The 27,368-nt window shown below is 40.9% G+C and overlaps 1 protein-coding gene across 3 annotated transcripts in view; it reads left to right on the forward strand.

The window, feature by feature from the left end:
- LOC124615355 (CD109 antigen) overlaps window positions 1–27,368 on the forward strand; it is an 840,079-nt gene that overhangs the window by 793,619 nt on the left and 19,092 nt on the right. For all 3 annotated transcript variants that reach the window (XM_047143167.1, XM_047143169.1, XM_047143168.1), the window contains 8 exons: window positions 8,737–8,913; window positions 9,010–9,192; window positions 9,355–9,591; window positions 18,287–18,471; window positions 19,170–19,272; window positions 19,357–19,548; window positions 19,703–19,889; window positions 19,966–20,195. In XM_047143167.1, coding sequence (XP_046999123.1) covers window positions 8,737–8,913; window positions 9,010–9,192; window positions 9,355–9,591; window positions 18,287–18,471; window positions 19,170–19,272; window positions 19,357–19,548; window positions 19,703–19,889; window positions 19,966–20,195 — 1,494 coding nt within the window. The remainder of the gene's footprint in view (window positions 1–8,736; window positions 8,914–9,009; window positions 9,193–9,354; window positions 9,592–18,286; window positions 18,472–19,169; window positions 19,273–19,356; window positions 19,549–19,702; window positions 19,890–19,965; window positions 20,196–27,368) is intronic.

The raw sequence follows: 27,368 nt of genomic DNA on the forward strand, positions 1-27,368 counted from the left end.
CTTGTTAAATACATCTATGATAGCATTACTAATTGCATCACCTGTCTTTTCTGCTAATCAAAATTTTCCAAAAGCCCCCCATGAATTTCCCAGCCGCGCGGGATTAGCCAAGTGGTCTAAGGCGCTGCAGTCATGGACTGTGCGGCTGGTCCCGGTGGAGGTTCGAGTCCAGCCTCGGGCATGGGTGTGTGTATTTGTCCTTAGGATAATTTAGGTTAAGTAGTGTGTAAGCTTAGGGACTGATGACATTAGCAGTCAAGTCCCATAAGATTTCACACACATTTGAACATTTTTTTGAATTTCCCATTTATTTGCTTTGTTGTTAAAAAAATAAAAATAATAGAATTCTGTTTGGTCTTCGACACATCTGGAATAGCATCACAGAGGAAACCTCCGGAGTGTCGTGCTTTTCTCCTAAGATTTTGTTTATCAATAAATTTCAGACGTCAATCTCGGAAAGGCATTTGCCAAGAAAGTTATATGACTCCCTGTAGAAACTAAATTTTTATTTAATTCACCAGCAATGCTCAGAAAATGATTATCAAATACTGTATATATATTTGATTTATCAGTAACAGTATATATATTTGATTTATCAGTAACAGAAATACTGTTACTACAAACTGACTTTATATCATTGACCTTGTGCGGCTAACCAGACACTTCCTTCACAACTGACCATATGGTTTTAATTTTATCTTGTGAATTAGCTATTCTATTTGCATACCACATACTCATTGCCTTCCTAATAACATTTTTAAGCACCTTACAATACTGTTTGTAATGGGCTACTGTAGCTTCATTGTGACTACTTCTAACATCTTGATACAATTCCTGCTTTCTTCTACATGGCATCCTTATCCCACTAGTCAGCCACCCAGGCCTAGTACCCCGTTTTTAGAACGTTCTAATGGAAAGCAATTCTCAAAGAACAAGAGAAATGTGTTAAAGAAAGCATTATATTTATCATCTATGTTATCAGCACTATAAACATCCTGCCACTCTTGTTCTTGACAACGTTTAAAGAAAACTCTCTATTGCTGTTGGATTAATTTTCCTACATTGCTTGTAATTATATGCGACATTTGTTTGAGTACAAAAGCCTTTCAGTGTTAAAAGTTTGTGCATCATGGTCTGAAATGGCATTCACCCTTTTATTAACAGAATGCCCATCTAGTAATGAAGAATGAATAAAAATATTGTCTATGGCTGTGCTACTGTTCCCCTGCACCTTATTTGGAAAAAAATATAGTCTGCATCAGATCATATGAATTAAGAGATCTACCAACATCCTTTTTCTTGCACCATCATGTACAAAATTTATATTGATGTCACATAACTAATTTCTGGTACTTCCTACAAAGTGGATCAAGAACCTTCTCTAGCTTGAGCAGAAATGGGACCTATAAACAACAACAATTAGATGTTTAGTTACACTAAATTCAACTGCCCCTGCATAACATTCAAATATCTGTTCACTGCAGTGCCATGATATGTGTATGGATTCAAATGGAATATGATTTTTAACGTACATAGCCACTCCCTCACCCCACAAGGAAATCCTTGAAAAACAGCCAGCTAATCTGTATCCTGGTAAAGGAAGCCTCAGAATTGTTAAATTATTTAAGTGGTGCTCCGACATACCAATAGAAATACGCTAATTCCTTCTCTACTTGGGAACACGACGTCCTCTGAAGGTGAGCCCTTAGTTAGAGGGACTCCCTTTAAGCAGGTATACCTATCAGCTGACTTCAATCTTAAAAAGGTGCAGCTTTAACACCAACTACTACAGGAATTTTTCTATGAGTGATCCCACCACCACCCAATACACTGTCACCTATAAGCTTTGCCAGCCTCTCATTCCCATATCTATTGACGTGCAGGCCATGCCTAGTGAAACCTGATCTGCTGATAGACCCAAATGTGATCCATCCCCTCTGCCATCAGCACCCTCTCCAGCCCCTTGTTAACGCGCCTAAGAACCGCATTAAGATGAGGTCGATCATGATGCTGAAACAGTTGCACGAAATCCACATTACTGCCACCAGTTTGAGTAGCTACTACCTACATCATATTCCCTGTCCATATCAAGGTTGTTCCGTGCTCCATCCACTATTACTACCTGATCCTCCTTCATAAAATTCCTACATAACTCCCCTATGCTGTCAGTCACCTGAGCCAACCCTGCACTAGGCTTCACCATGCTGGTGATATGGTACTCACTCCCCAAAACGAGGACTGCTGCACGTTCCATACATCTACAGCTACAAGAGGCTTCTTTCCACTCAACTCTGACAGTTGGTCAAATCTATTGCATATACTCAAAGTATAACTGTCTCAATACCTCCTCCTTCTAGCTGCCTTCTTGCCAACTGCCAGTTCCCATTTCCCACCACCCTTCACCCTCCTCAACCTATTTACGAGGGCTATCCACAAAGTACATTACATTTTGGAATTAAAAATAAATAAAGTATTGGAATTTTTTTTTATTATATACAGATGAAAGACACACTTAAATACTACTTTTCTACATAGTTGCCATTTAAATTAAGGCACTTATCGTAGCGATGGACGAGCTTTGAAATTCCTTCGTCGTAAAATTCGGCCGCCTGCGCCTTCAACCATGTGGTTACCTCTTCTTGAAGCTGTGCATCGTCATCAAAACGCTGCATAGCCAACCACTTCTTCATTGCTGGGAATAAGTGGAAGTCGCTCGGGACTGTATGGCGGATGAGGAAACAACTCCCACTTAAAAGATTCGAGAACTTCACGAGTGGCATTTGCCGTGTGGGCCCGGGTGTTGTCGTGAATCTGCAAGATCTTTGAGCCCAACTTTCCCCTGCACTTGTTTTGTATTGCTCTTCTGAGGTTGTGCAGAGTTTGGCAATACCTTTGAGAGTTTATTGTAGTGCCTCTTTCCAGAAAATCCACAAAAATCGTACCTTTTCTGTCCCAAAAGACAGTCGCTATCACCTTCCTTGCTGACATTGTCTGCATGCATTTCTTGGGTTTTTGGGGGGAATTTGTGTGGCCCCACTGCATTGACTGCAATTTTGTCTCTCAGTTCACATGCTTAACCCATGTTTCGTCACCAGTAATGATGCGATCGAGTAATGAGTCGCCATCTTTCTCGTAAGCATCCAAAAACGTTAACGCTGCAGCCATTCGCTGATTTTTGTGAATCTCTGTCAAGATTTTTGGTATCCATCTTGCACAAAACTTGTGGTAACCAAGCTTTTCGGTAATGATTTCATGCAACAAACTTCGTGAAATTTGTGGAAAACTCATAGAGAGTTCCGTTATTGTGAAATTACGGTTTTCATGGACCGCGGCATCAACTTTTTCGACAAGTTCGGCAGTCACTATGCTGGCTCTTCCACTTTGCTCTTCGTCGTGAACGTTAGTTCGGCCATTTTTAAATTTTATGACCCAATGACACACTCCACCTTCAGTGATTATGTTGTCCCCGTACACTTCACAAAGCTGCCTATAGATTTCTATCAGTGTACAGTTTTTTGCAGTCAGAAACCTTATTACAGCACGCACTTCACACTTTGCGGCATTTTCAATTAACGCTGACATTTCAAACTGTCACAGTAACTCAACGGAGTACAGCACGAACCTCTCACTAGCACAGCAGGATGCCAACTGAGTGACGTAATGGCATGACACCAAGATGGCCGTGCTAGCCCCGCCCCTAACGGACCCAAACGAAAACGTAATGTACTTTGTGGATAGCCCTCGTAGTTCCTCCTTCATGCATTGTAACTGCACATGAAGGGCACAGATCTTATGCTCCTGCTCCTCTATCAACTTATTTCTACTACAGATTCTCCATTCCCAGGAGGGGATCTCACTAGAACGCCCACTGGCTTCTGCACTGCATTCCCCCTCCCCCCTCCTCCCCAATGAAAATACAAACATCAAAAAAAGTTTTGCATCACCTCAGTTCTTAGAGTTCTGGGAGCTGTACAGAAAATTGGAATAGAGATCAACGTAAACATCATTTCCGCACTTTTTATTGCTCATGAAAACCTCACATTGCATGATTTACCACCATACAGCGAGACCTTCAGAGGTGGTGGTCCAGATTGCTGTACACACCGATACCTCTAATACCCAGTAGCATGTACTTTTGCAGTGATGCATGCCTGTATTCATCGTGGCATACTGTTGGTCCAGATTGTCCCACTCCTCAACGGTGATTCGTAGATCCCTTCAGAGTGGTTGGTGGGTCACGTCGTCCATAAACAGCCCTTTTCAATCTATCTCAGGCATGTTTGATAGGGTTCATGTCCGGAGAACATGCTGGCCACTCTAGTTGAGCTGTGTCGTTATCCTGAAGGAAGTCATTCACAAGATGTGCACGTGGGGTGGCGAATTGTCATCCATGAAGATGAATGCCTCGCCAATAATTTGCCAATAAGGTTGCACTATCGGTTGGAAGATGGCATTCACGTATCGTACAGCCGGTACGGCACCTTCCATGACCACCAGCGGCATATGTCGGCCCCACATAAAATCCACCCCAAAACATCAGGGAACCTCCACTCGCTAGACAGTGTGTCTAAGGCATTCAGCCTGACCGGGTTGCCTCCAAACATGTCTCTGACAGTTATCTGGTTGAAGGCATATGCGACACTCATCGGTGAGGAGAACGTGATGCCAATCATGAGCGGGCCATTTGACACGCTTTTGGGCCCATCTGTACCACACTGCATGGTGTCATGGTTGTAAAGATGTACCTCGCAATGGACGTTGGGAGTGAAGTTGGTTCCCAAGTATGTGAGTGGTTCGAAGACTTCTCAAGTAATAGAACCCAGTACGTTGTCCTCGATGGTGAGTGTTCATCAGAGGTGGGGGTATCATCTGGAGTGCCCCAGGGAAGTGTGGTAGGTCCGCTGCTGTTTTCTATCTACATAAATGATCTTTTGGATAGGGTGGATAGCAATGTGCGGCTATTTGCTGATGATGCTGTGGTGTACGGGAAGGTGTTGTCGTTGAGTGACTGTAGGAGGATACAAGATGACTTGGACAGGATTTGTGATTGGTGTAAAGAATGGCAGCTAACTCTAAATATAGATAAATGTAAATTAATGCAGATGAATAGGAAAAAGAATCCCGTAATGTTTGAATTCTCCATTAGTAGTATAGTGCTTGACACAGTCACGTTGATTATATATTTAGGTGTAACATTGCAGAGCGATATGAAGTGGGACAAGCATGTAATGGCAGTTGTGGGGAAGGAGACCGCTTATAAAACACGTACTGTTCGAGCGTTTGGGATCCCTATCAGGTCGGATTGAGGGAGGACATAGAAGCAATTCAGAGGCGGGCTGCTAGTTTTGTTACTGGTAGGTGTGATCATCACGCGAGTGTTACGTAAATGCTTCAGGAACTCGGGTGGGAGCCTCTAGAGGAAAGGAGGTATTCTTTTCGTGAATCGCTACTGAGGAAATTTAGAGAACCAGCATTTGAGGCTGACTGCAGTACAATTTTACTGCCGTCAACTTACATTTCGCGGAAAGACGACAAAGATAAGATAAGAGAGATTAGGGCTCGTACAGAGGCATATAGGCAGTCATTTTTCCCTCGTTCTGTTTGGGAGTGGAACGAGGAGAGAAGATGCTAGTTGTGGTACGAGGTACCCTCCGCCATGCACCGTATGGTGGATTGCGGAGTATGTATGTAGATGTAGATGTAGAAGTTGTGCATCATGCAGCCTATTGTGCGTAGTTTCAGTCGTAACACAACGTCCTGTGGCTGCACAAAAAGCATTATTCAACATGGTGATGTTGCTGTCAGGTTCCTGTGAGCCATCATCTGTAGGTAGTGGTCATCCACTGCAGTAGTAGCCCTTGCGTGGCCTGAGTGAGGCATGTCATCGACAGTGCCCGTCTCTCTGTATCTCCTCCATGTTTGAACATCACCACTTTGGTTCACTCTGAGACACCTGGACTGGCACAAAGTAACAATGTAGACGTGATCGAACTGCGGTATTGACCATCAAGGCATGATTGGACCACAGACAACATGAGCCGTGTTCCTCCTTCATAGTGGAATGACTGGAACTGATCAGCTGTCGGACCCCATCCGTCTAATAGGTGCTGCTCATGCCTGGTTGCTTGCGTATTTGGGTGGGTTTAGTGACATCTTTGAACAGTCAAAGGGACTGTGTCTGTGATACAATATCCACAGTCAGCGTCTATCTTCAGGAGTTCTGGGAACTGGGGTGATGCAAAACTTTTTTTGATGTGTGTACTTTGAACAGATCCCACACCGTAACCCACTACTCACAAACATACAACGGAGCCCACACTTCTCACTCATGGTAAATTTTTAGAGTTACTGGAAAAAGCTATATGTCTGTGATCTCAGTTACGGTATACCAGTAGAACTATTCATAGAACTAACAATAAGGCTCTTGGAATTCTCTGTCTACTAAGAAAGCAACTACTTGTATCAATACTCCTACACCACAGCTAATACCAATACCAACAAAACTGCACAAAATTATTAGGTAAAACCAAAAATTCAAGTGGCCACTGGAAACTCAAAGAAATTAAAACACTGAATGAAAATTTTACTGAAATATTTCTCCAGAAAAAATAAGAAACATCAGCTGAAAACTAAGGCATGAAATTTACTTAGCGACTTTAACGCACAGAAAACTATAGAAAACAGTGAACGAGCGTTTCAAAAAGTTTATTAAATCGTTATTTTGTCATGAAACACCACTTAAAACTATTAAATTGAATAACTATATAACAGTGCCCAAATAACGTTGTCGATACTTGGTTTTATCATTACTACATCTGCATCTGCACGCCGCAAAATGTAAACACTACCGAGGCATGAGGGGGACGAACGACATAAGCACATGCACGAATAACAGACCACTCCAGTCAATAACACAGGAAGAAAGACCGAGATTAATGAACATCCACTAATATGTTATTTGTACAGCAAGTATCAACACAAATAAACTTTAAAAAGTGTTCATGCCAAACTTGGAAATATTCCTTCAACACAAGAGTTACCTCAGGATTATGAGGATGAATTGGATGTGCCAGTCAGATCAACATCTTCAACAAGTTGTCCCTGTGTGTGCCACATGCTGTTGCAACGCCATTGTTTTGGAACTCACACTTGTGTTTCGATGAGTAAAAGTCTATCATTTGGCCGTACAGAAAAAAAATTTTTTTGCTCTTCTGTACTATACATATCATTAACAATGTGGCATCGGGAAAAGCTTCAAAATAAATAATCCCTTTTCTGAGTGCATTCATAATCAGATCATTGCCCATACATATCTGCAGTGGTTTTTTTAAACTTAGAAAACAATATGTAGCACTGAGTTTTCTTAGCCATATGATTCAGCACTCCACAGTCAGTGATTGATGAGTTGTTGTCCGGTTCTGCACTCATTACTTCACTAGTGAAAGCCTGATCAGGCAGTTCACTTTTATTTTGGTTAGGGTCATTTTTTTGTTGAACAGTCTGCTCCATTTTTTGTTGTTATTTTATTTATTTACTTTTTTTTAATATGGTCAGATCCACCACAACCAGAACATTTAAGCTTCTTTGCGTTTGTTGCGTTTTCATATTTATTTGATGAGGTATTGTGTGCATTTCATGTCTCTTTAATATTTACTTGATTGCAAACATTGCACTAACTCATCTCATTTCTCCCTCCAATAAGAACAACTACTTCTGCAGATGGTAACACTTTCAGTAAATGTTTTAGTGTCTGTTGATCTTCAACACTTCTGCATCATGACTGCCGTAGACCATCATAACTGTCAGGAAGTGTGCTAAGTAGTCACTTTGAGTTGCTGCATGTGTAGAACTAAGTTTTCAAAATGAGTGAGATAATCTCTGACCATTGAGTGGAGCTTGCCATGGTTCTTGTTCAGACACGGCACATAACTTGTGCTCCGTACCTCTTGCACTCTTGCGTGCAATTCAGAGTACCATGACTTTTGTTTCCCTAGTGCTAATGACTGACTCACTGCGTAATCAGCTTTGCCCCATGTTTTAGTGCAACCTTCAGTACTTCTATTCATGCTGCTGTGCATCCAGTAACGAAGGCACCAGTTTTCACATGCCACCAATACGCACCTCATATGTGCTGTCTGACACACATTATACGATTCATATTCCAAACTTCCATATGGTCCAATTTTCAGCCCTCTACAGTTTTTCCATGCATTGGAAACCATTGTAGCCCAGTAAAACAGTTGAGATTTACAGCTGCAAAAATCCCATGTGAGAAGGTGCCAGCAAATTGTTCACATACAGTATGAACCACACAAATCAAACAACACATGCAAAATCAGTTCTTGGATCATGAGATGTAAAATTACAATACCCAATTTCTTTCTTGAACTGGGGACTGGGGCCGTGACCTTTTGTAGAAACTTAAAGAAAAGGGCGCAACATAAAGCACATGCGTGATATAGTCCACAAGCATGACCCATGTATGTAGGACAACAAAAAGACACTACACACAGAGATATGCCATATTGAATATAAAGATTCCACTTCAACAAGAAGCAATACATTTGTTGGTTCATCTAGGAACTTAATTTGCTGAAATATCAGGAAGATGCTATAAAAATAATAGAAAACTCAATTATTGGCCACAGTTTGCTGATTTTGTTTTCATGATTCCTCTCTGCTCTTTTCCTGTCTGTACTATTTAAATCATTTCCCATTTGTGTTCCTGTGTTGCAGTATGTTGGTATACGGCCATTCTTCATAAATGTTGAGATGCCAAACACTTGTCGTCAAGGAGAACAGGTTGGAGTGAGAGTGACCGTATTTAACTATATGACAACTGCCTTAGAAGCTGTTGTTGTGTTGGCTGGGTCACCGGACTATAAGTTTGTCCATGTGGAAATGAATGGTATTGTGAGTAACTGTTGACTGTTTTCAAGCACTATATTTAATCCCTAAGCATTTCAGTGTCTTACTTTGTGTATGACCTTATAATTTTCTTCTTTGCAGGTAAGATCTTATAATCCGAGGACATCTTTCAATGAACACCAGTTCTTCATTTTCATCAAGGCTCAAGATGCAGCTGTTGTCTATGTTCCTATAGTGCCCACCAGATTAGGTGACATAGATGTAACTATTCAGGCTAGTGCTCTTATTGGAAAGGATTCAGTGACTCGTAAACTTCATGTAGAGGTTAGTGTCCAGTTCTTACACTAATTATGTTACTTAACCTCTCATTACTGTAGCCGTTACGTTTTATGGAATACTCGCTTGCTACAATGTTCTTTTGTAAATGCAAAATGCTATATGATTTCATTTCTCAATGAAACTGATATACAATTACTACTGTTGCAGGCTGATGGATTGCCACAGCATAAGCACACATCTGTACTGCTTGATCTCAGTAATCGTGCATACGTACTTCAGTACCTGCATGTAAATGTCACGGAAACACCAATTATTCCATATGAAGAGAGCCGTTACTATGTGTTTGGTTCTAATAAGGCATTTGTCTCTGTAGTTGGTGATGTGGTAGGTCCAATATTCCCTACAATGCCTGTAAATGCAACATCACTGCTACATCTACCAATGGTAAGTGGACAGTTGTCGTGTTTTTCTATTTGTGCTGCACCCCCTCCTGCTCATCCTTTTCTGCATTCTTCTTACTGATTTTATTTTATTTTATTGTGATGTGTGTGTGTGTGTGTGTGTGTGTGTGTGTGTGTGTGTGTGTGTGTGTGTGAGAGAGAGAGAGAGAGAGAGAGAGAGAGAGAGAGAGAGAGAGAGAGATTGTTATTTATCCATACACTTCTGCTTCAGCATTCAGTTCCTGTTCCTATTGGCTAATCTTTTGTAACTAATGTTTGTTTCTCTGTTATTGGCTTCTCATACCTCACAAACCCCTTAAGAGCAATAGCAATATTATATTGATCACAGGGACACATTTATGTTTTGCTTTTAAGTGGCTTATATCAGATAAGCTGACCATAAGTCCATAGTGATGCATGGCTTCCGTGATACTATTTGCTGCAGAAGTGTTTATATACCTGCAGATATCTGTCTTTTCGGTTCATTATCTGAAGAACGTTGATGAACGACCGATAAAATTGAGGGAAGGTTTCCACAGTTGGCGGCATTGTTGTTTCCTATGTTCTTAAATAAATTCATAAAATCACAGCCCCAAATGCTACAGTAAATAAAATTATCTTGTTTGTTAAGTTGTTGTTGAATGAATTTCCTTGGCAAACCCAATATTTGTTTCTTATCATCAGAGGACGTCTTCTGGGGAAACTATAGGAGCATAAAGGGGAGAGATGGTCAGAGCAGCTGTTGCAGAACTTGCTTTGCAGGCATGAAACCATTTAAATCTCATATCCTGGTGGTTGCCAGACCATTCTGTGTATGTAATGTCAGTTGCTTCCCTGTCTACCCTATCATGACAGTAATCTCAGTCACAAAGGGGAAAGTGTTTCTCGCATTGCTATCATCATCTGCTAATGAAGAGGGAGTGCATCAGCAGATGGTAGTAGTGGGCAACATCGACTGTCATTCCATACAAAATTTATCAGCTGGTGGTACTAACATCATTAATTAAGGAAATAAACAGAATTTTAAACATTCTCCAAAACAAATACTTATATTGTGTATATAGAATTTAGAACAGAATTCTGGAGAGTTTTTGTTAGTCACTAAGGCAGTCCTTAGTGATAATAGATGCAGGGACCTGAAAATGTGGTGCCCGTTGCTTTTCTTTTTATCAAAATTCACATCTATTTTTTTTAACTAGATGTACAAATTTAAAAGATCATCAAGCTATGTGCCTGAAGATGAAGCCTCAGCGCTTCGAAACTGACTGGTAAAAGAAAATGGCTACTGGGCAGATTTTTGACTGGAATGAGTATTTTTGCAAAAGCTTCAACAGTTCTTTTTTCCTGAAATAGCCTTTGTTTTCTTCTTTTGGCTCAATTTAAGCTTTCAGCAAATGATTGTTACTGTTGAGGAGCAGTGAGAAGCAGTGAACAGAGTGAGTCACTGATGTAAGAAGTTTCTTGACAAATTCAAAGTTTCAAAGACTCGAAACTTTTGAGCATTCTACCGTATTCACAAACATCTATTAAATAATTACAAATTGCAAAATCTGCAGAATTGGTATGGACCTCTCGTGGGCATTCAGAGCTGTGCAACCCATATTTGAAAATGCTGTAGGTAGAACCAACAAGAAGTAAAACTGAAGACGACTGTTCACACATTTGGGGAAGAATTTTGATGTGGTCGAAATATGTTGACAAGTTTTGTTTTCCAGTTGCTACAGAGCAGACTTCACACACTATGAACTGCCATTCGGCTGTGAGTGCAGACAAACTGGATTTAGGACTGTCAGAGGATAGAGGAACAGTGCGGAAAAATGAGCCCTGCCTCTTTGTCCCAGGGCAACAGCTTTTACCTGTGTTCTGTAACAGCAGGACTGATGCATTGTCACAGGAGTCACCAGTCTCTTCTGCTGTTGTGAGGGTCATAACAGAAAGCAATGGTGGACCGGGGTTAGTCTTTTCACGCGTTTCAAAATAAGAAAGGAAAACAATGAACGGTGCACAACAAAAAGCATTTGGTAATGGCTGCCTCACTATTGGCTCCTGAGCTTCACAAGTTGTAAACAATGTGATTCAGGCCTGACCAACCGTTAAATACAACCTCCACCTAAAACTGCCACAAAAAGTGATACCAGCTTTTGATCATTAGTTAGCAGATCAAAGTACATGTTTCTTTGTTGTAAGATACGAAGTCCTGCAGCTGAGTAATGTGTCAGATTACACTGGGTGTTAATCTTATACAGACTATTCGACCATCGACAGCTGGCATAGCAGAGCCTCGAGCGCACTGACAAGCTGTTGCATTTGTGTACCTCTTTTTAAAAAACACATTCTTGCACACATTATTTTTCCAAATTGGGATTTGCCAGATAATGTGCAGTACCGGTAACCAAAAATTGGATACCTTTTTGATATTTATAAGCAGCAAAAAAGTTCTTTATAACTGTCTCTGATAAAATAGTTCATCTGGATATAATTTGTTAGTGAAGTAGCATCTATTGGGTAACTACACATTTTTGCATTTCGAGGCAGAATTTGCATCTATGTTCATATTTATCATAAAAGACGAATTTTGTAAGTCCCTATATATGTGTAAGGTGTCGCTAGCACGAGAGAACTTTGTCAGTCAGATTAAAATATACTATTAGTAAACCTCTTCTACAAACAAAATGTAAAATCTAAATACTTATCATACAGTTTCCTTAAACATTTGAGGAAGCAATGAATTGAAGGATAGTGTTATATTTTAATAGCAACTCTTTACTTAGTGCATCACAATTTGGGTACCATCTGGGTTACCCAAGATATGATGATGTTTATGCACTGACTCACCAAATATTGCAGCCTTCTAATGACAAAATGTCAGCAGCTAGTATTTTTTGTGATTTATCCAAAGCATTGGTTTGTGTAGGTCATGAGGATCTTGTAGAAAAACTGGAGCCTTATGGGATTCATTGTGTGTGGATTCATGAGCTACTTGTAGAAAAACTGAAGCCTTATGGGATTCATTGTGTGTGGATTCACTTTTACCAAAAGAAGTACCAAAAACTGGTTCTGAATAATTCTGGAAGGCGAGAAAATTTCAGTGACTGCAGACACATGCTGAATCGAGTCCTGCTGCATTTAAATTTGTGTCCACTCCTATTCTTTAAATATGGAATGACCTTCCACATAATGTACATCATATAGAGTTGATCCTTTCTTCAGATAACTATAATGTTATAATTAATAGCTTAGGGAGACTGAAACACAGTAAATTGCTAATAATCTCTTCAAGCGATTGTTAACTGGTCCTCTGCATATGCACTCCACCTGTAATTTCATGAAAGTGCAGGGATGTTAGTGAATAGGATAGAATGCTCCAAATTTGGAGTCTTTAAATTAATGAAAGTTTGAACTGGTTGAAACATGATGTTGAGCTTATCAAATAGTTAAGTTTAGCCCTTATTGCTTCCGTAAATAAGGATTTTTCTCAAATTAACCCTAAATTGTGGAGCTTAATTAATTTACAAGGATTAGTTATTAAAAATAATGTAATTGAACCTGAGTGCAAGATTTGCACATTAATGATTAATGAAGTGTTGTGTGTGTCAGCAGTAAGTAGATGAAATTACAGCCAGTGTTTCCACAAAATGTGATTGGACCACAACTACTTGTCTCACGTACCCATTACAAAGCACTGTGACAAAGTAATCATTACATTTATGTTCTTAGGATTAAAATCGTAAAACAATGATACGCACGATGAAATTAAATAAATTCTGACATCAGCTGCAGTTGGGCATTGAAATGAAGTCAATGGCGACAAGTGAAAATTTGTGCCAGACTGGGACTCAGACCTGAATTTCCCCAGTTTAAATAAGCGGTCACTTTCATCACTTAAGCTATTGGAGCATGCTTTACATCTGACTCAAATTTCCAATCACAGACTACTTAGGAAGCGTACCCTGTCCGCCATACTCATTGCTTGCCGCATCACACTGGATTCCTGCAAGATTTCAGGAGAGTGGGTGCATTTGCACTGAAATGACCTTAATGGCCGTCAAGCCTCGCCTTCCATCAGTCCATATGTCCTTAAGCTTCCTTATTCTGCCTACAAAACTCTTGATGGGTTTGCCCTCTTTTTGTGATACAGTATTTAATTGTCCCTGGTAATATTTACAATTGTTTTTCCTCGTTCATCGCTGTAAAAAGCTTGTACTCAGAACTTCAGATGTCTGAGCATTCCTTTACTCTTTGTGATACGTGACATACATTTTCACGTCTCCCACCCACCGTAAATAGGCTGTAAGTAACAATTGTTCCTCTGACCATCAATCCAGCTTTTCAGCTGACAACGGGTTGACCGCAAAGGCTAACACATTCTTTCCTGTTTTACCCAAGAAAGGCAAAACTAGAGTGGCAGTACTGGCATTTAGGATTCAGGCTGCCAAACTGAAAAGGACCTGTTCCCACTTAATGCGTCTAGCTATTTATGGAAGTTCATGTCATCTATCCACATTTGTGCCAACAGTTCTAACAAAACCTGAACTGCCTCCGTAATGTTAACCCCATGTTCCCCTTGTTTGCTCATTGTTAAGTCTGTGCCTACAACAGTATGAAACAATACAAGAGGGACTTAATACTAATATCACCAATGCAGTTTTTACTAAAGGCACTCCTAGACTTAATGCCCGTGTGCCAACTGTGCACCTTCTTTACAATGTCTGGTGTAATGCCCGGCCTTTTTACATTTAAAAGAGATAACTGCTGAAAACTGGGCACACGAAGCACTGCACCCCAGCAAATTACACAGCCCACACATAAACTGAGCACAAACTACCATTCTTTGTCACTAAAGTCACTTGAACCACCAACGGAGTTTAACTTCACCAGTCAACCTTCAAACCAGCCTTCCAATCCCAGTGACTAGACATTGTCAACACATTTGCATGGAAAAAAAGCCCAAAACAGTTTATGTTCGGCTTTCTTCTGAAATTGAGTGTGATGGTGTCAGGGGTACAGACACTACCGTATTTACTTGAATCTAAGCCGCACTTTTTTTCCGGTATTTATAATCCAAAAAACCACCTGCGGCTTCGAACCGAGTGCAAAGTAAGCGGAAGTTGTGAAAAATGTTGGTAGCTGCCGCCACAACTAACTTCTGCCGTCGAATATATGTAGCGCTGCACAGGCATGCTTTGCAGGCACAAAGATAAATACTGGCGCCAAAACCTCTGCGTCAATAAATAAATTTAACACAAAAAAAAAGGTGGAAGACGAGCTTTTTTTCCTCTGCCGCGAGTTTCGACCACTGCATTTTCATACATTATGCATGGAAGTAAATACAAATTCCGTATTGTTCATCTTTGAATGTTGCAGCGTTTCAATGTACTATGAAAATCCGACTGGCAAGTCTGTTAGGGATGTTTGTCAATATGGCCAACTCTATGATCTGAATTTATTCCTACCTGGGAGAAGAGGTGGTTGCTAATAGGAGCTTTTATGAATTGTGAATCACATGCAGTATTCTCTTCACCATAAGAATAATACGAATATAAACATTTTGCCGTGTATTCTTTCGTGTTTACTGCTATCTCATTTAAATTCTGTCTGCCTAATAAACTACGAAACTAGAGTGAGACAACAGCAAACGCGGAACAATATACATATCATGTCATGTTTATATCGTATTATTCTTATGCGTAATAGTGATACAGTCAGAAATGAAGCACGGCAATTGACTAGATTTTTAAATCTAAGATTACTCTAATTTCTGTGCAGAATGTAATGTATTAAAGAGGCGTCTGCAAAGATTTTCAAATGGAGAAAAATTTTCCCTAAACTCTCGTTCAGAACATCTTCTATCATATGCAGTCTATTATTTGGTTCTTGTTGAGCATTATCAAAGAAAGCAGCAGTGTAAGTAACAACAAATAGCAGTCTCTTGCCATTGTTTCACTAATGAGACGATTCCTCTCTCTCTCTCTCTCTCTCTCTCTCTCTCTCTCTCTCTCTCTCTCTCTCTCTCTTTTTATTTTGAAAGCGGCAGTAGCACGCACAAAAGCAAGCCATGCCACGAGCGGCGACAGGCCGTAAACACTCATTATCAGCATGCGACAAACAATGCATGACACAGTACAGTAATGCATCTTGAGCTTAGAGTGACGTAAACACCGATAACAAAGAGAACGGCACTTATCAGATCAAAGAAAAATAAGCAATCAATTCAAACCAGACAAAGCACGTGAAAATGGAAGGGCACCTGTATAAATACGGATGGAGTGCCTGACACATAGCAATGGCTACCTGGTAAAGCTTAACTGCTAAGCTTATGTCTTGAACTAAACTACTGTAGCTGTATCGTCATTCATTCGACCTAAATCGTGTCTTATATTACAATGGACCAACTTTGTTTCGATTTGGAGGTGCGGCCTAAAACTTTTCTCTCCCCTTGAATTTCGAGTGTTAAATTTAAGGTGCGGCTTAGATTCGGGAAATTTTTTTTTCCTTTATTTCGAGTCTCATTTTTCAGGTGCGGCTTAGATTTGAGTAAATACGGTATTTATGCCAGGATGGGCATCTCCAGATGGCATGTGCAGGGCGATGGGTTGTGTGCTACCAGCTTTCCGGCAGTTCGCAGTTGTGGAGCTCATTTAGCAATAACATTCTTTATTCAGTAAGATGCTTGTGCAGAGATCGTGAAATCTTGGTGGTGTGCACAGGTCCCCCATGCAGCAGCTGCTAGCTCAGCATAGCGCACGCCGTTGTGTGCTGTGTGGAGGCAGTGTGAGGATGTTGGTTGGGAGTGCTGCCTCAGCGGGTTAGCAGACACAAGCCTGAAGTCAGTCATGCACCAAGCAGCAGGTGTATGTGCTATAGGATCACTCCTCCAATCAGTCGGGCATGCTAGTGCACAGGCCCTGAACCCAAGACCCTTCAGAGATGCCCAGAGCCTGGCAGACATCCTGGAGGATGACCTGTTAGATGACACCGGCTCTAGCCCTGTAAATATCAGGTCTAACAGTGGCCCATAGAACAACAGTGCAGGGATGACACTGCTAGATGCAGACAAAGCTGATAGGCCCACACAGGACTGACATCTGGTATGGAATGTGTCACAATGTCAACAGTACTTGAAGACCAGTTGTGTGAGCTAGGGTGTGAGCGGCAAGTGTTTGTAGTTACTCTGCTCGACTTTGTTGTGACAGGGTCCCATTTTCATCTTGTATGTGACTGAGGCAGTGCAGTATTGGGGGAAATGTGTGGAAATTCGGCTCATCACCACAGTTGGTGGGGTCTTGTGGCAAATCATTACTTTCCATAGATGAATATTTAGTTAAACATTGTAACCATGTTTAATATAAAAATCTGTTTACTTATTAAGTTTAAGCCACTGTGTCATTTACTGTGTTGTAAATGGCCAGCTTGCAATGTTGCACCCAAAGCATGCATAGCTTGTAAAATAACTTGACCCACGTGATTTTAATATAAATGGTCTGTGGAACTCGTAACTAACAGCCACGTGCACTTAAATTTCAAAAACTTAATTTTACACCCCCCGTGTTAATATACCTCGCTCCAAAATTTCAGTTCGAGCAGCAGTGAACCACTGTGTGCAATTCATGAATACATTGTTCAATCATCCCTGTACCTCCTGCCTGCTTACACAAAATATGTACCCTATAGATGGGGCCAAAATATTGGGTTTACGAAAAAAAACTCATTCAGCCATTATTTAATAGCTTAGAAAATGTAATTAATTGTTTCCTGTGGTATTCACGTCGTGTCACAGTTAAGCAGGTAGTACCTTGCACATCCGTGGTCATAATCAGCTCAAAATTTGAATAAAATGTTCAGAAGTGCCTGCAGTGTAGGAGAAAAATTTTACTAGAAAACAAAGCAAAGTTTGAAATAAACTTCTTGTTCAAGAGAAGGCGGCAGATAAAAATTATTAGAAAGTAAAGGAAGAAAAAGAGGCCCCGATAAAGGATCTTGAAAGCTATGAAAGGATAAAGGAATAATAAAGTTCTAGCAGCCAAAATTAAGTTTCTGAGCATTAATAGTATGCTGCAGGCACTCAACCACAATTACGAGAGTTGAACTTGGAACTCACAGCTGATTGCAGACTATAACAAAAATCAAGAATAAAAACTAAGAAATGTGAGAGATAATTTGGGACAGATGTGAGGCAAAACAGTAGCAGTCATAGTATCAGCAGTGGTGTAATCTTTTTCTAGAATCTTATAAAATGGGATACAAATGCTGATGCATAGACATAGGGCGAATGCAAAATGAAAGTACAAAAAGGGAGAAATGTAAATATGTGAAAATAACTTAAAGATCCTTACAGGGCAGGTACTGTGTTGCAGAACAATTATGTAGAATGATTCGAAGCACTCACCAGTTTATTAAAAGACGTAGGTTGTTGAATTGTATAAGGATGGCCTTGCATCATACTTTTGGATATTGAAGTTCCTTGTGATGTCCTATTGTTAGTCGCATGGCAATGTAGCATTGTGCTGTCTGGTGTGCCTGTTTAAGCTATTGTGTGTTTACTTTCTTTTCTCTAAGCTATTCCCTTTGTGTGGCTGGTGGAGTTTTATCTTGCCAAGATTTTCAATGTTTATGTTAGATTACATTTATATTATTTTTAAATTTTACTCACAATGCTGAATTTGAATTTTCATATTTAATCTGGTTATTACTTTTATTAGGACTGTGCAGAACAGAACATGTTCAGCTTCGCTGCAAATCTGTACACTACAATGTATATGAGACTTATCAACCAAAGGAACAGGACACTTGAAAAGCAGTCTTTCTATTACATGAATATTGGATACCAAAGGCAGTTGTCATTTATGAACAAAGATGGATCTTTCAGCTTATTCAGAAGTGACTGGTAAGAAGAAACTGGACAAGATTTTCATTGGATCTTATGTTACTCATTGTTTGAGATGTAAACTTGTTTACAAAGAACTTTTTTCTTCATTATTTCCCCTTTCCTGTGGTGCGACTGATATTTTTTTACCTTTCTATTATATGTCACAAATAAAGGCGAAAATGTAGTGTTTAATTGATCATGACAGACATTATACTTGTTAACAGTTTTGAAATATGTTTTTACATACCTGTCAGACAGCAGTGAGGAACAAATTAATTATATTTAATAATAATGTCAATACAGCCGCACCTAAACTATTTACTTTACCAACTGCCAAGTCAATAGTCAGTTAAATGAACTTTGAATTTTTTTAAATTTATGGTGTTGGACATTGCATCTCATACTTTTATGATGATTCAGAATAAGAAGACTTTCTGCTGTGAAATATGCAATATAATGAAATTTTTGGTTGATCAAAACTGTATGCTGCCCTGGGACTCAAACACAGATCACTACATGTCACAGGCAAAACACTAATTATCATTGTTCCAGTCCAGCAGGCAGTTTTAATTTATGAAAATAAATACAATTTGATATCTGAAGATAACTCCTGTGCTAAGAGTAATACTGTAAACACTATGCTCATAAAGTAATATATAAACAAAGACTATATATTGTGCAACCAAAGCATTTCTAGACTGTATGATGTGTTACAGGAATCATTCTTCACCAAGTGTGTGGCTGACGGCATTTTGTGCACGTATGTTTCAAGAAGCTAGCTTTTATGAGTGGGAAAATTACATTTATATTGATCCTCAGGTAAGACGGAAAAAAAGTTGTCTATATGCTACCAAAATTAGGGATACCGTTTGGATTTCTAATGCCAATGTTCTATCTGTGCAGGTCATATCCAGATCAATAGCATGGATTCTCCGGCACCAGACGAGGGAAGGCGCTTTCTATGAAGTTACATGGTTGCCTGATAGAAAAATGAATAGTTCACTAAACTATGATAATGATGCTGTGAAATTTCGCAACATCTCACTCACAGCTCATGTGCTTATAACACTGGAGACTGTAAAAGATCTTTCAGGGGTAAGAGATTCTTGCCGCCTCCTCCTCATCCTCTTCCTCCTTTAGTGAAGTAGATTGAAATATCGTATTTCATTAATTAAGTGTAACTGCAAGTTACATATTCAATGAAGGAGTATGGTTAATCAAATCTATAACAATTATATTATCATTCTAGGGTCTGGGATCTCAAGTTGCATTTGCGCAAGGTAAAGCCATACAGTGGCTCGAGCGAAATCTGAATTTAATAGATGAGCGAGGAGACCCGTATGAAGTAGCAATTGTGACATACGCCTTGATGTTGAGTAAAGCGTCGACAGCTGAAGCTGCATTTAGCATCTTAGCAAGACATGCAAGGACAGAAGGTATAGTGGAATCATATTACTGTTCAAATAGACTTGATAACTGAAGTATCCCTAAACTAATGAAATTTAATTTTAGGTGGTCTGACATACTGGGGCAAGATAAGGGTACCACAACCTCCATATAAATTAGAAAATCAAAAGCCATTCTTCTTGCCAAGGCTTCCATACATTTACGATTCTACAAATGTAGAGACCACAGCGTACGCTTTATTGACGTATGTGGCTCGTCAGGAGGTGAATCTCGACTATATTGTGAAATGGCTGAATTCTCAGCGGCTAACAGATGGTGGATGGGCTTCAACACAGGTACTCCTCATGTTGTATGTTAAATGAAAATTTAATTGAATATTGATGTCGAGAAAATGAAAGCTGCATGTAAAGTTCACCATTTTGATCTACCTGTATTCATGATGACCAGTATTAACTACCTGTACTGATTCATATGTAATATTTTCTTTTTAAACTTATCTGGTACTGTTTCTTTTTGGATTTCCTTTCACTGATTTGTTCCAGATTTTTGAATTACATTCACATTGTCTAGAATGAATCTTTCACTCTCCTGTGGGGTGCGCGCACACTCTGCTGCAGTGCGAAAGACTGCTAGGCTGGCAAGATATGCAGGAGAAATTTTGCGAAGTTTGAATGCTGTTTTTCTGCTCCAATGATGCTCTATAAACGAAAGAAATGTTTGTCTCCGTAGCTGAGTGGTCAACATGGCAGAATGCCACGCAAGGGGCCCGGGTTCGATTCTCAGCTGGGTTGGAGTTTTTCTCCTCTCAGGGATTGTGTATTCCATTGCCATCATCGTCATTTCGTCCTCATCAACATGCAAATCGCTGAAGTGACGTCAACTAAAAAGACTTGCACCAGGCGAATAGTCTACCTGACAGGAGGTCCTAGCCACACACACACTTCAACTAAAGAAATAACATTTGTGCTGATAATTAAGTATCTGTCAACAATTCTTTTAAAAGATTACATTTCCAAATTCCTGTAGGTGATTGACCACATGCGGTTTGTTGTGACTTAGCAAGACAGCCAAGTCACAACGAGAGGAAGCCGAAAGGCACGCGTTAAGCTCACGCAGATTGGCGTGAGGTCTGGAACAGTTAAAAGGAAATGAGAACTTAGAAAATGGACGCAGTTGCTGTAATACTTAACTTTAATCCACATTTGTAGAACATCGCTGTTGATGATACATGCTTCACAATATTAATTATCAAAGCTATGGCGCCTTGCTAGGTCGTAGCCAATGACTTAGCTGAAGGATATGCTAACTATCGTCTCGGTAAATGAGAGCGTAATTGTCAGTAATCCATCTCTGGCAAAGTCGGCTGTGCAACTGGGGCGAGTGCCAGTACGTCTCTCTAGACCTGCTGTGTGGTCGCGCTCGGTCTGCTATCACTGACAGTGGCGACACGCGGGTCCGGTGTATACTAATGGACCGCGGCCGATTTAAAGGCTACCACCTAGCAAGTGTGGTGTCTGGCGGTGACACCACACGGTTTATTGCATCTATAGAGGGAACGACATTGACAATAATTTTAGTAAGGCCTGTCTTTAGAGATTTTTGATGGTTAAACGATGTCAAGTCTTTTGCAGTATCTATACTGACATCTCCTTACATTAAAAAACAGTAATTTTAAAGTCACTATAAACCTGTATCCACAAAAACGCACACATTTCTTCTTGAAACTTTATATAAACACGTCACAAAATATTTTATTCCATATTTTCACCGGCAAAAAAATTATACATAATTTTAAATGAATAAAAGTGCTTGTAAACCTCTTATATTGTAATCTCAAATGCAGTGGTATGTGGTGGTATGATAACAGCAACTCAAAACCTACTCAACAGTAGTTGATTAAAAATACAAAGGAATCATTTTCATTTCATTTTTCTAACAATAAATTAAGAATATCCACTGACAGTGCAGTTGGCTGAAGTTGATTCTCCTGCAATCACATATCTGCACTGTGCATCCATGTTATTGTCAGCTCGATTGACAGACTGTGATTTGCATAGGAAGGACTTACGCAGTAGACATGAAACATAAAATGAAACTAGAAATCATTTGTTACATTTTATAGAAAAAATTAATAAAATATAAAATACATATTATTTGTTGCTACTGGGTGCAACTGAAGGAGGAAAATATGTTTCACTGCACTCAATCTGTGATTTTGAAGTGATTCAGTTGGTAAGAGCATTGACCAAGAAAGTTTCTGGTGTAGCACGTAGTTTTAACCTACCATGAGGTTTGATTACATTTAATAATTATATTGATCTCAGTATTTTGCTACTAGCCTTATAAAGGAGGCGTTGATTCGCAGACAGGCACAGTGAAAAATAAAAGAACTGCTAAACACCTAAGCTTTTGGACAAAAAATGTCTTCCAAAATAGAAAACACACACACATTCACACAAGAACAAATTGCACACATATGGTCACTGTCTCTGGTGCTGGGACCCGACTTCGACTGTGTCTGATGTGAGCAGTGATCTGCTGGGGTGGCTGGTGGGGCTAAAGAGGAGATATGTGGCAGAGAGGGGAGGAATGGCAGGATAGGAGTGGGGAAGCTGTTGTGCTGCCTGTGGGAGCATGTAGGAATGTGGTAGGGACAGAATAGGGTTGCTAGATACAGTGTCGGGAGGATGTGCGAGGGGGGGCGGGGGTGAGTAGAGAAGGGGGAAAGACTCGCTGGTGCATTGATGGGATAGAAGGTGTGTGTAGTGCTGGGAGAAGGTAGGTGGGTGGATGGGAACTAGTGAAGGTTGAGGCCAGGGGGGTTATGGGAGCAAAGATGTGTTGTAGGGGAGGTTTCTCCTGCACATTTCAGAAAAGCTGTTCTCGGTAGGAAGGATGGAGATGAGACATGCTGAGAAGCAGCCATTGAAATGAAGCACATTGTGTTGTGCAGCATGTTCAAGAAACTGGGTGGTCCAGCTGTCTCTTGGCCACAATTTGGCAGTGGCCATCCTTGTGGACAGTCAGCCTGTTAGTTGTCAAGCCCACATAGAAATTGGCAGAGTGGTCGCAGCTTAGTTTATAGATCACATGGCTGCTTTCACAGGTAGCTCTGCCCTCGGTGGGGTACGTGATGCATGTGACAAGACTTGAGGAGATGGTAGTGTGAGGATATGTGGGACAGGTCTTGCAGGGATATGAGCCATGAGGCAAGGAGTTGTTGGGAGCAGGGGTGGAGTAGTGATGGGTAGTGATATTGCATTGGTTTGTTGGCTGGTGGAATACCACTGTAGAAGGGCTAGGGAGGATAGTGAGGAGGGTATTCCTCATCTCAGGCCATGGTGAGAGGTAGTTGAAATCATGGCGGAGAATACGATTCTGATGTTTGTTACCTTAAACTATTATATTTTTCCCTTCTAGATGTGCCCAGCACTTTTATCATGTTTTCCTCTACTGTTGCACTTGGAATACGGTTGTAGACTCCCTTTGGTTTCAGTAATTGAGGCACCTGTATTTTTAGACAACCTCAGCATTCTTTGTTGCCTAATTTCACAGCACTAGTCGGTTTGCTTATTAACCTGCTAGTTATGCTGTTATTCTCTGTTTCTTTCTCTTTCATATGTCCTCTATACTGCTACACATTTCATTTTATAAAGGCTTCTGTGTAGTTCCTAGATGCTGTTACTTTTCCTTTCTTATAATACATATTTGCTTGTTTCAAGTTTTTTTTTCATATACTTCTGAGTATGCTACACGCATCTTGATGTGGTATTCATGGACACAAGGATTTGTCTTTTTGTAGTTTTTCCATTGCAATTTTATATTTGAACAGCTTTCTTCATTTTCACCTTCCATAAGAGCTTTCTTAATTTTCATTTTCTTTGCTTCCAGCCCAGCTTATTCTTTTCACATTCTTCTCCTCAACATCTTAAACAAATATACCAATTTTTCTGTTCATCTTATCTCATCTATTACCACTCTAGATCATACTACAGACACACACATTGTTTTGTTGCTCCATTTGAACCAGTCAAAAATAAAGGAAAGACAACCATCCACCTATAGCACAATGATGTATGGAACGATAAAAATGTAACAGGTAACAGTGTTCACACTAGTTTTCGAGTTTTTACCCTTTTTGTGCCAAAATATACACAGTCATACAATAGCCACACAGGAACCCAAATGCACCTTCCTGTGGCAATAGTTCTCAATAAGAAAACAGATTTTATTTTTGCACTTTCCTCTGCCATGCTGTCTGAAGTGGTACTGAAAACAAATCTCTACCATGCTTCTTTCATGGAATGGTCATAGTGCAAGTTGTTCTTCATAGTTTATTATCTAATACTTTGCAATGTGAACAGTGCATCTCTCATAGACAGCTTCAAAAAAATTCAAAACAGGTGACACTCCAGGTAGGAATATCAGCAATGTGAGGAAAGATAGATTGCTACTTACCGAAAAGATGACACGTCAAATTGCAGACAGGCACACTTAAAAGGCACTTACACATGAACTTTTTGGCCAATGCCTTTACACATGAACTTTTTGGCCAATGCCTTTGTCAGAAAAATGAGAAAACACACCCCATTAATTCACACAAGTGGGTACACCTCATGAACACATGACTGCCAACTCCGGCAGCTTGGCCCAGGGTGCAGCTATCACATGGGATGGAAGCAGCAGCCTTGAGGGGGCAGGGAAGGGGAAGGGGAAGGGATAGAAGTGTAGGGGTGGGGTGGGGGGTGGGGGGCAGGAGAGGAGGAAAAACTTGTGGTGGAAGGAAGGATCCAGATATGGTGTGGGTAGTGAAGCAGTCATTAAAATCAAGTATGTTATGTTCAGCTGCATGTTGTGCCACACTGCGTCCTGTTTTGTTCTTTGCCACAGTTTGACTGTGGCTGCTCATCCCTTGTGGACAGCTGATTGGTAGTCATATCAATATAAGAAGCTATGTAGTGGCTTCAGCAGAGCTGGTAAATGACATGGCTGCTTTCACAGGTGGCCCTGCCTCTAATGGGGTAAGATAAACATGTGACAGGACTGGAATAGGAAGTGTTGGGTGGATGGATTGGGAAGGTCTTGCACCTGGGCCTTCCACATGAATATGATCCTTGTGGCAAGGGGTTAGGGTTCGTAATGGTGTAGGGGTTCGGAATGGTGTAGCGATGGATTAGGCTGATCTGGAGGTTGTGTGGACGACGGGGATGCGAAGGATCTCGGGTAGGATGTTCCTCATTTGAGGACATGGTGATAGGTAAAGCCCTGGCGAAGGGTATGGTTTAGTTGTTCCAGTCCAGGGTAGCATTGGATGATGGGGGACACCTTTGTGGCTGGTTCTCATGGGTGGCAGGAGGATTGGGGATGTGAAGGGAAATAGCACGGGAGATCTGTTTGCAGACAAGATCTGCGGGAGAGTGGCTGTCTGTGAAGGCCTAGGTGAGACCCTCAGCGGCTGGTAAGGGAATTCTTGTCACTGCAGATATGCTGTCCCTTGGTGGCCAGGCTGTATGAGAGGGACTTGTTGGTGTGAAACAGATGACAGCTGTCGAAATGCAAATAACTTTGGTTGTTGATGGATTTAATGTGGACAGAGATACAGATGGAGCTGGGTTGAGGACCAAATGAAACAGAAACTGAACTGGACTAGGGGGTTGGCATTGTGGGAGGCCAGGAAGGTCATCTCTAGATGGCCCGTAAACAGGCTGGCATATGAGCATGCCGTCCAGGGGCCCATGGCTTCGCCGTGGATTTGCTTGTATACCTTCCCTTCATGGAGAAGTACGTGTGGGTTGGGAAAAGTTAGTTAGTTGTATGAGCAATGAGGTAGTGGGTTTGAAGACTGAGGGACATTGGGAAAGTTACCGTTCAGTAACGGTACAATCATGGGCATGAGGGATGTTGGTGTATAAGGACGTGGCATCAACAGTGAAGTGCAGGAATCCAGGAGGTAAAGGAGTGGGGATGGTGGAGAGTTGATGAAAGAAGTGGTTGGTAATTTTGATGTGGGGCAACTGGTGGGAGGTGTTGGTCAATGAGGGCCAAAATTCTTATAGTGGGGGCACAAAACCAGCCACAGTGGGGCGTCCAGGACTGTTGGGCTTGTGGATTTAGGGAAGCATGTAGACATTGGGTGTGTGAGGTGTCACAGGAGTGAGGAGGGAAATGGATTCAGCAGGGAGGTTCTAGGAAGTGCCTAAGGCTTTAAACAGGGATTGGAAGTTTTGTTGATCTTCTGGAATGGGATCACTCTGGCAGAGTTTATAGGTGGATGAGTCAGATAATTGGTGGACACCTTGTGCCTAATAGTTACTGCAATTCATAACAGTGATTGAACCTTTGTCTGCAGGTAGGATGATTAGGTCAGGATTTGTTTTGAGGTTGTGTATGGCTATTTTTTCTGCTGAAATGTTGGTGTTCTGAGGAAGGGAAGGGACCTGTGGAAGGATGGTGAGGCTAAGTTGGAGATAAGGAATTCCTGGAAGATTACCAGCAGGTGGTTAGGTAGCCAGCGGGTAGTGAAGTGGGAGGTTGGAGGATCATGGTTGGGTAGTGTATGAACAATTAGTGAGTTCATTGTTGGAATTAGGTTGGTTTGGTTGAAGGGCTTGGCAACAAATAAGTGTTTCCATTCCAGGGATCAAGAAAAGGAGAGTAAGTCTTTGACAAGCCCAACATGGTTAAATTTGAGTGTAGTGATAAAGGTGAGGCATTTTGATAGGACTGGAACTTCTGTGGAGCAAGGGTTTTGGTACAAAGGTTAACAACAGTGTTAGGGAATGTTTCGGCTCTGGATTCAGTCGAGTATTGGTAAGGACTTATCCAGCTCCACTCATGACCATTAACACCTATTTTGTACATGTCTGCATCACTCCAGCTTTCAGTACCAGTTCAAAAAATTATCCCCTTCCCTGGCTAAAACCCAGTCCCACATCCTATTTCTTAAATTCTGCCTAAACCATGGACCCCCCCCCCCCCAAATGGCCTAACCATAAAAATTCCTCTCCCTGGATCTCACCCCTCCTTTCCCAATGTCCTTCACCTTTTCAGATTCTGCCTGTCCATAGCCCTTATGAATCTGGTACTGCCAAAACTCTTCTCCATGGTACGGGCATCCCAGAACAACTTCTGCTCCCTCTGCAGGAGATTGCTGCTGTACAATTCCTGCTTCATACATCAGATCTCTGAAATTGAATCCCTTACTCTCCAGAAACTGGATTATCCAAGCTGCTGACATCTTACTGTCACCTTGGGGGGCACCACTATCCAACACCTAATCCTACCAACAGTGTTCCTCCTTGTCCACCCCTCATAGCACCTAAACCCTGCCTAGCTGACCTTCTCAACGTGTCACTTCCCCCAAAACTCCCTACAGCACTGCCAAATCCACAGCTGAAACATACCCGCAACACCGTTGTTAACCTTTCCACCAAAACCCTCAGCTCCGCAGAAGTTTCTGTCCTACCACAATGCCTCTCATCTAGTCCTACATCCGAATTTAACCATGC

Source organism: Schistocerca americana, chromosome 5 (assembly GCF_021461395.2).
Source record: "Schistocerca americana isolate TAMUIC-IGC-003095 chromosome 5, iqSchAmer2.1, whole genome shotgun sequence".
NCBI lineage: Eukaryota > Metazoa > Arthropoda > Insecta > Orthoptera > Acrididae > Schistocerca > Schistocerca americana.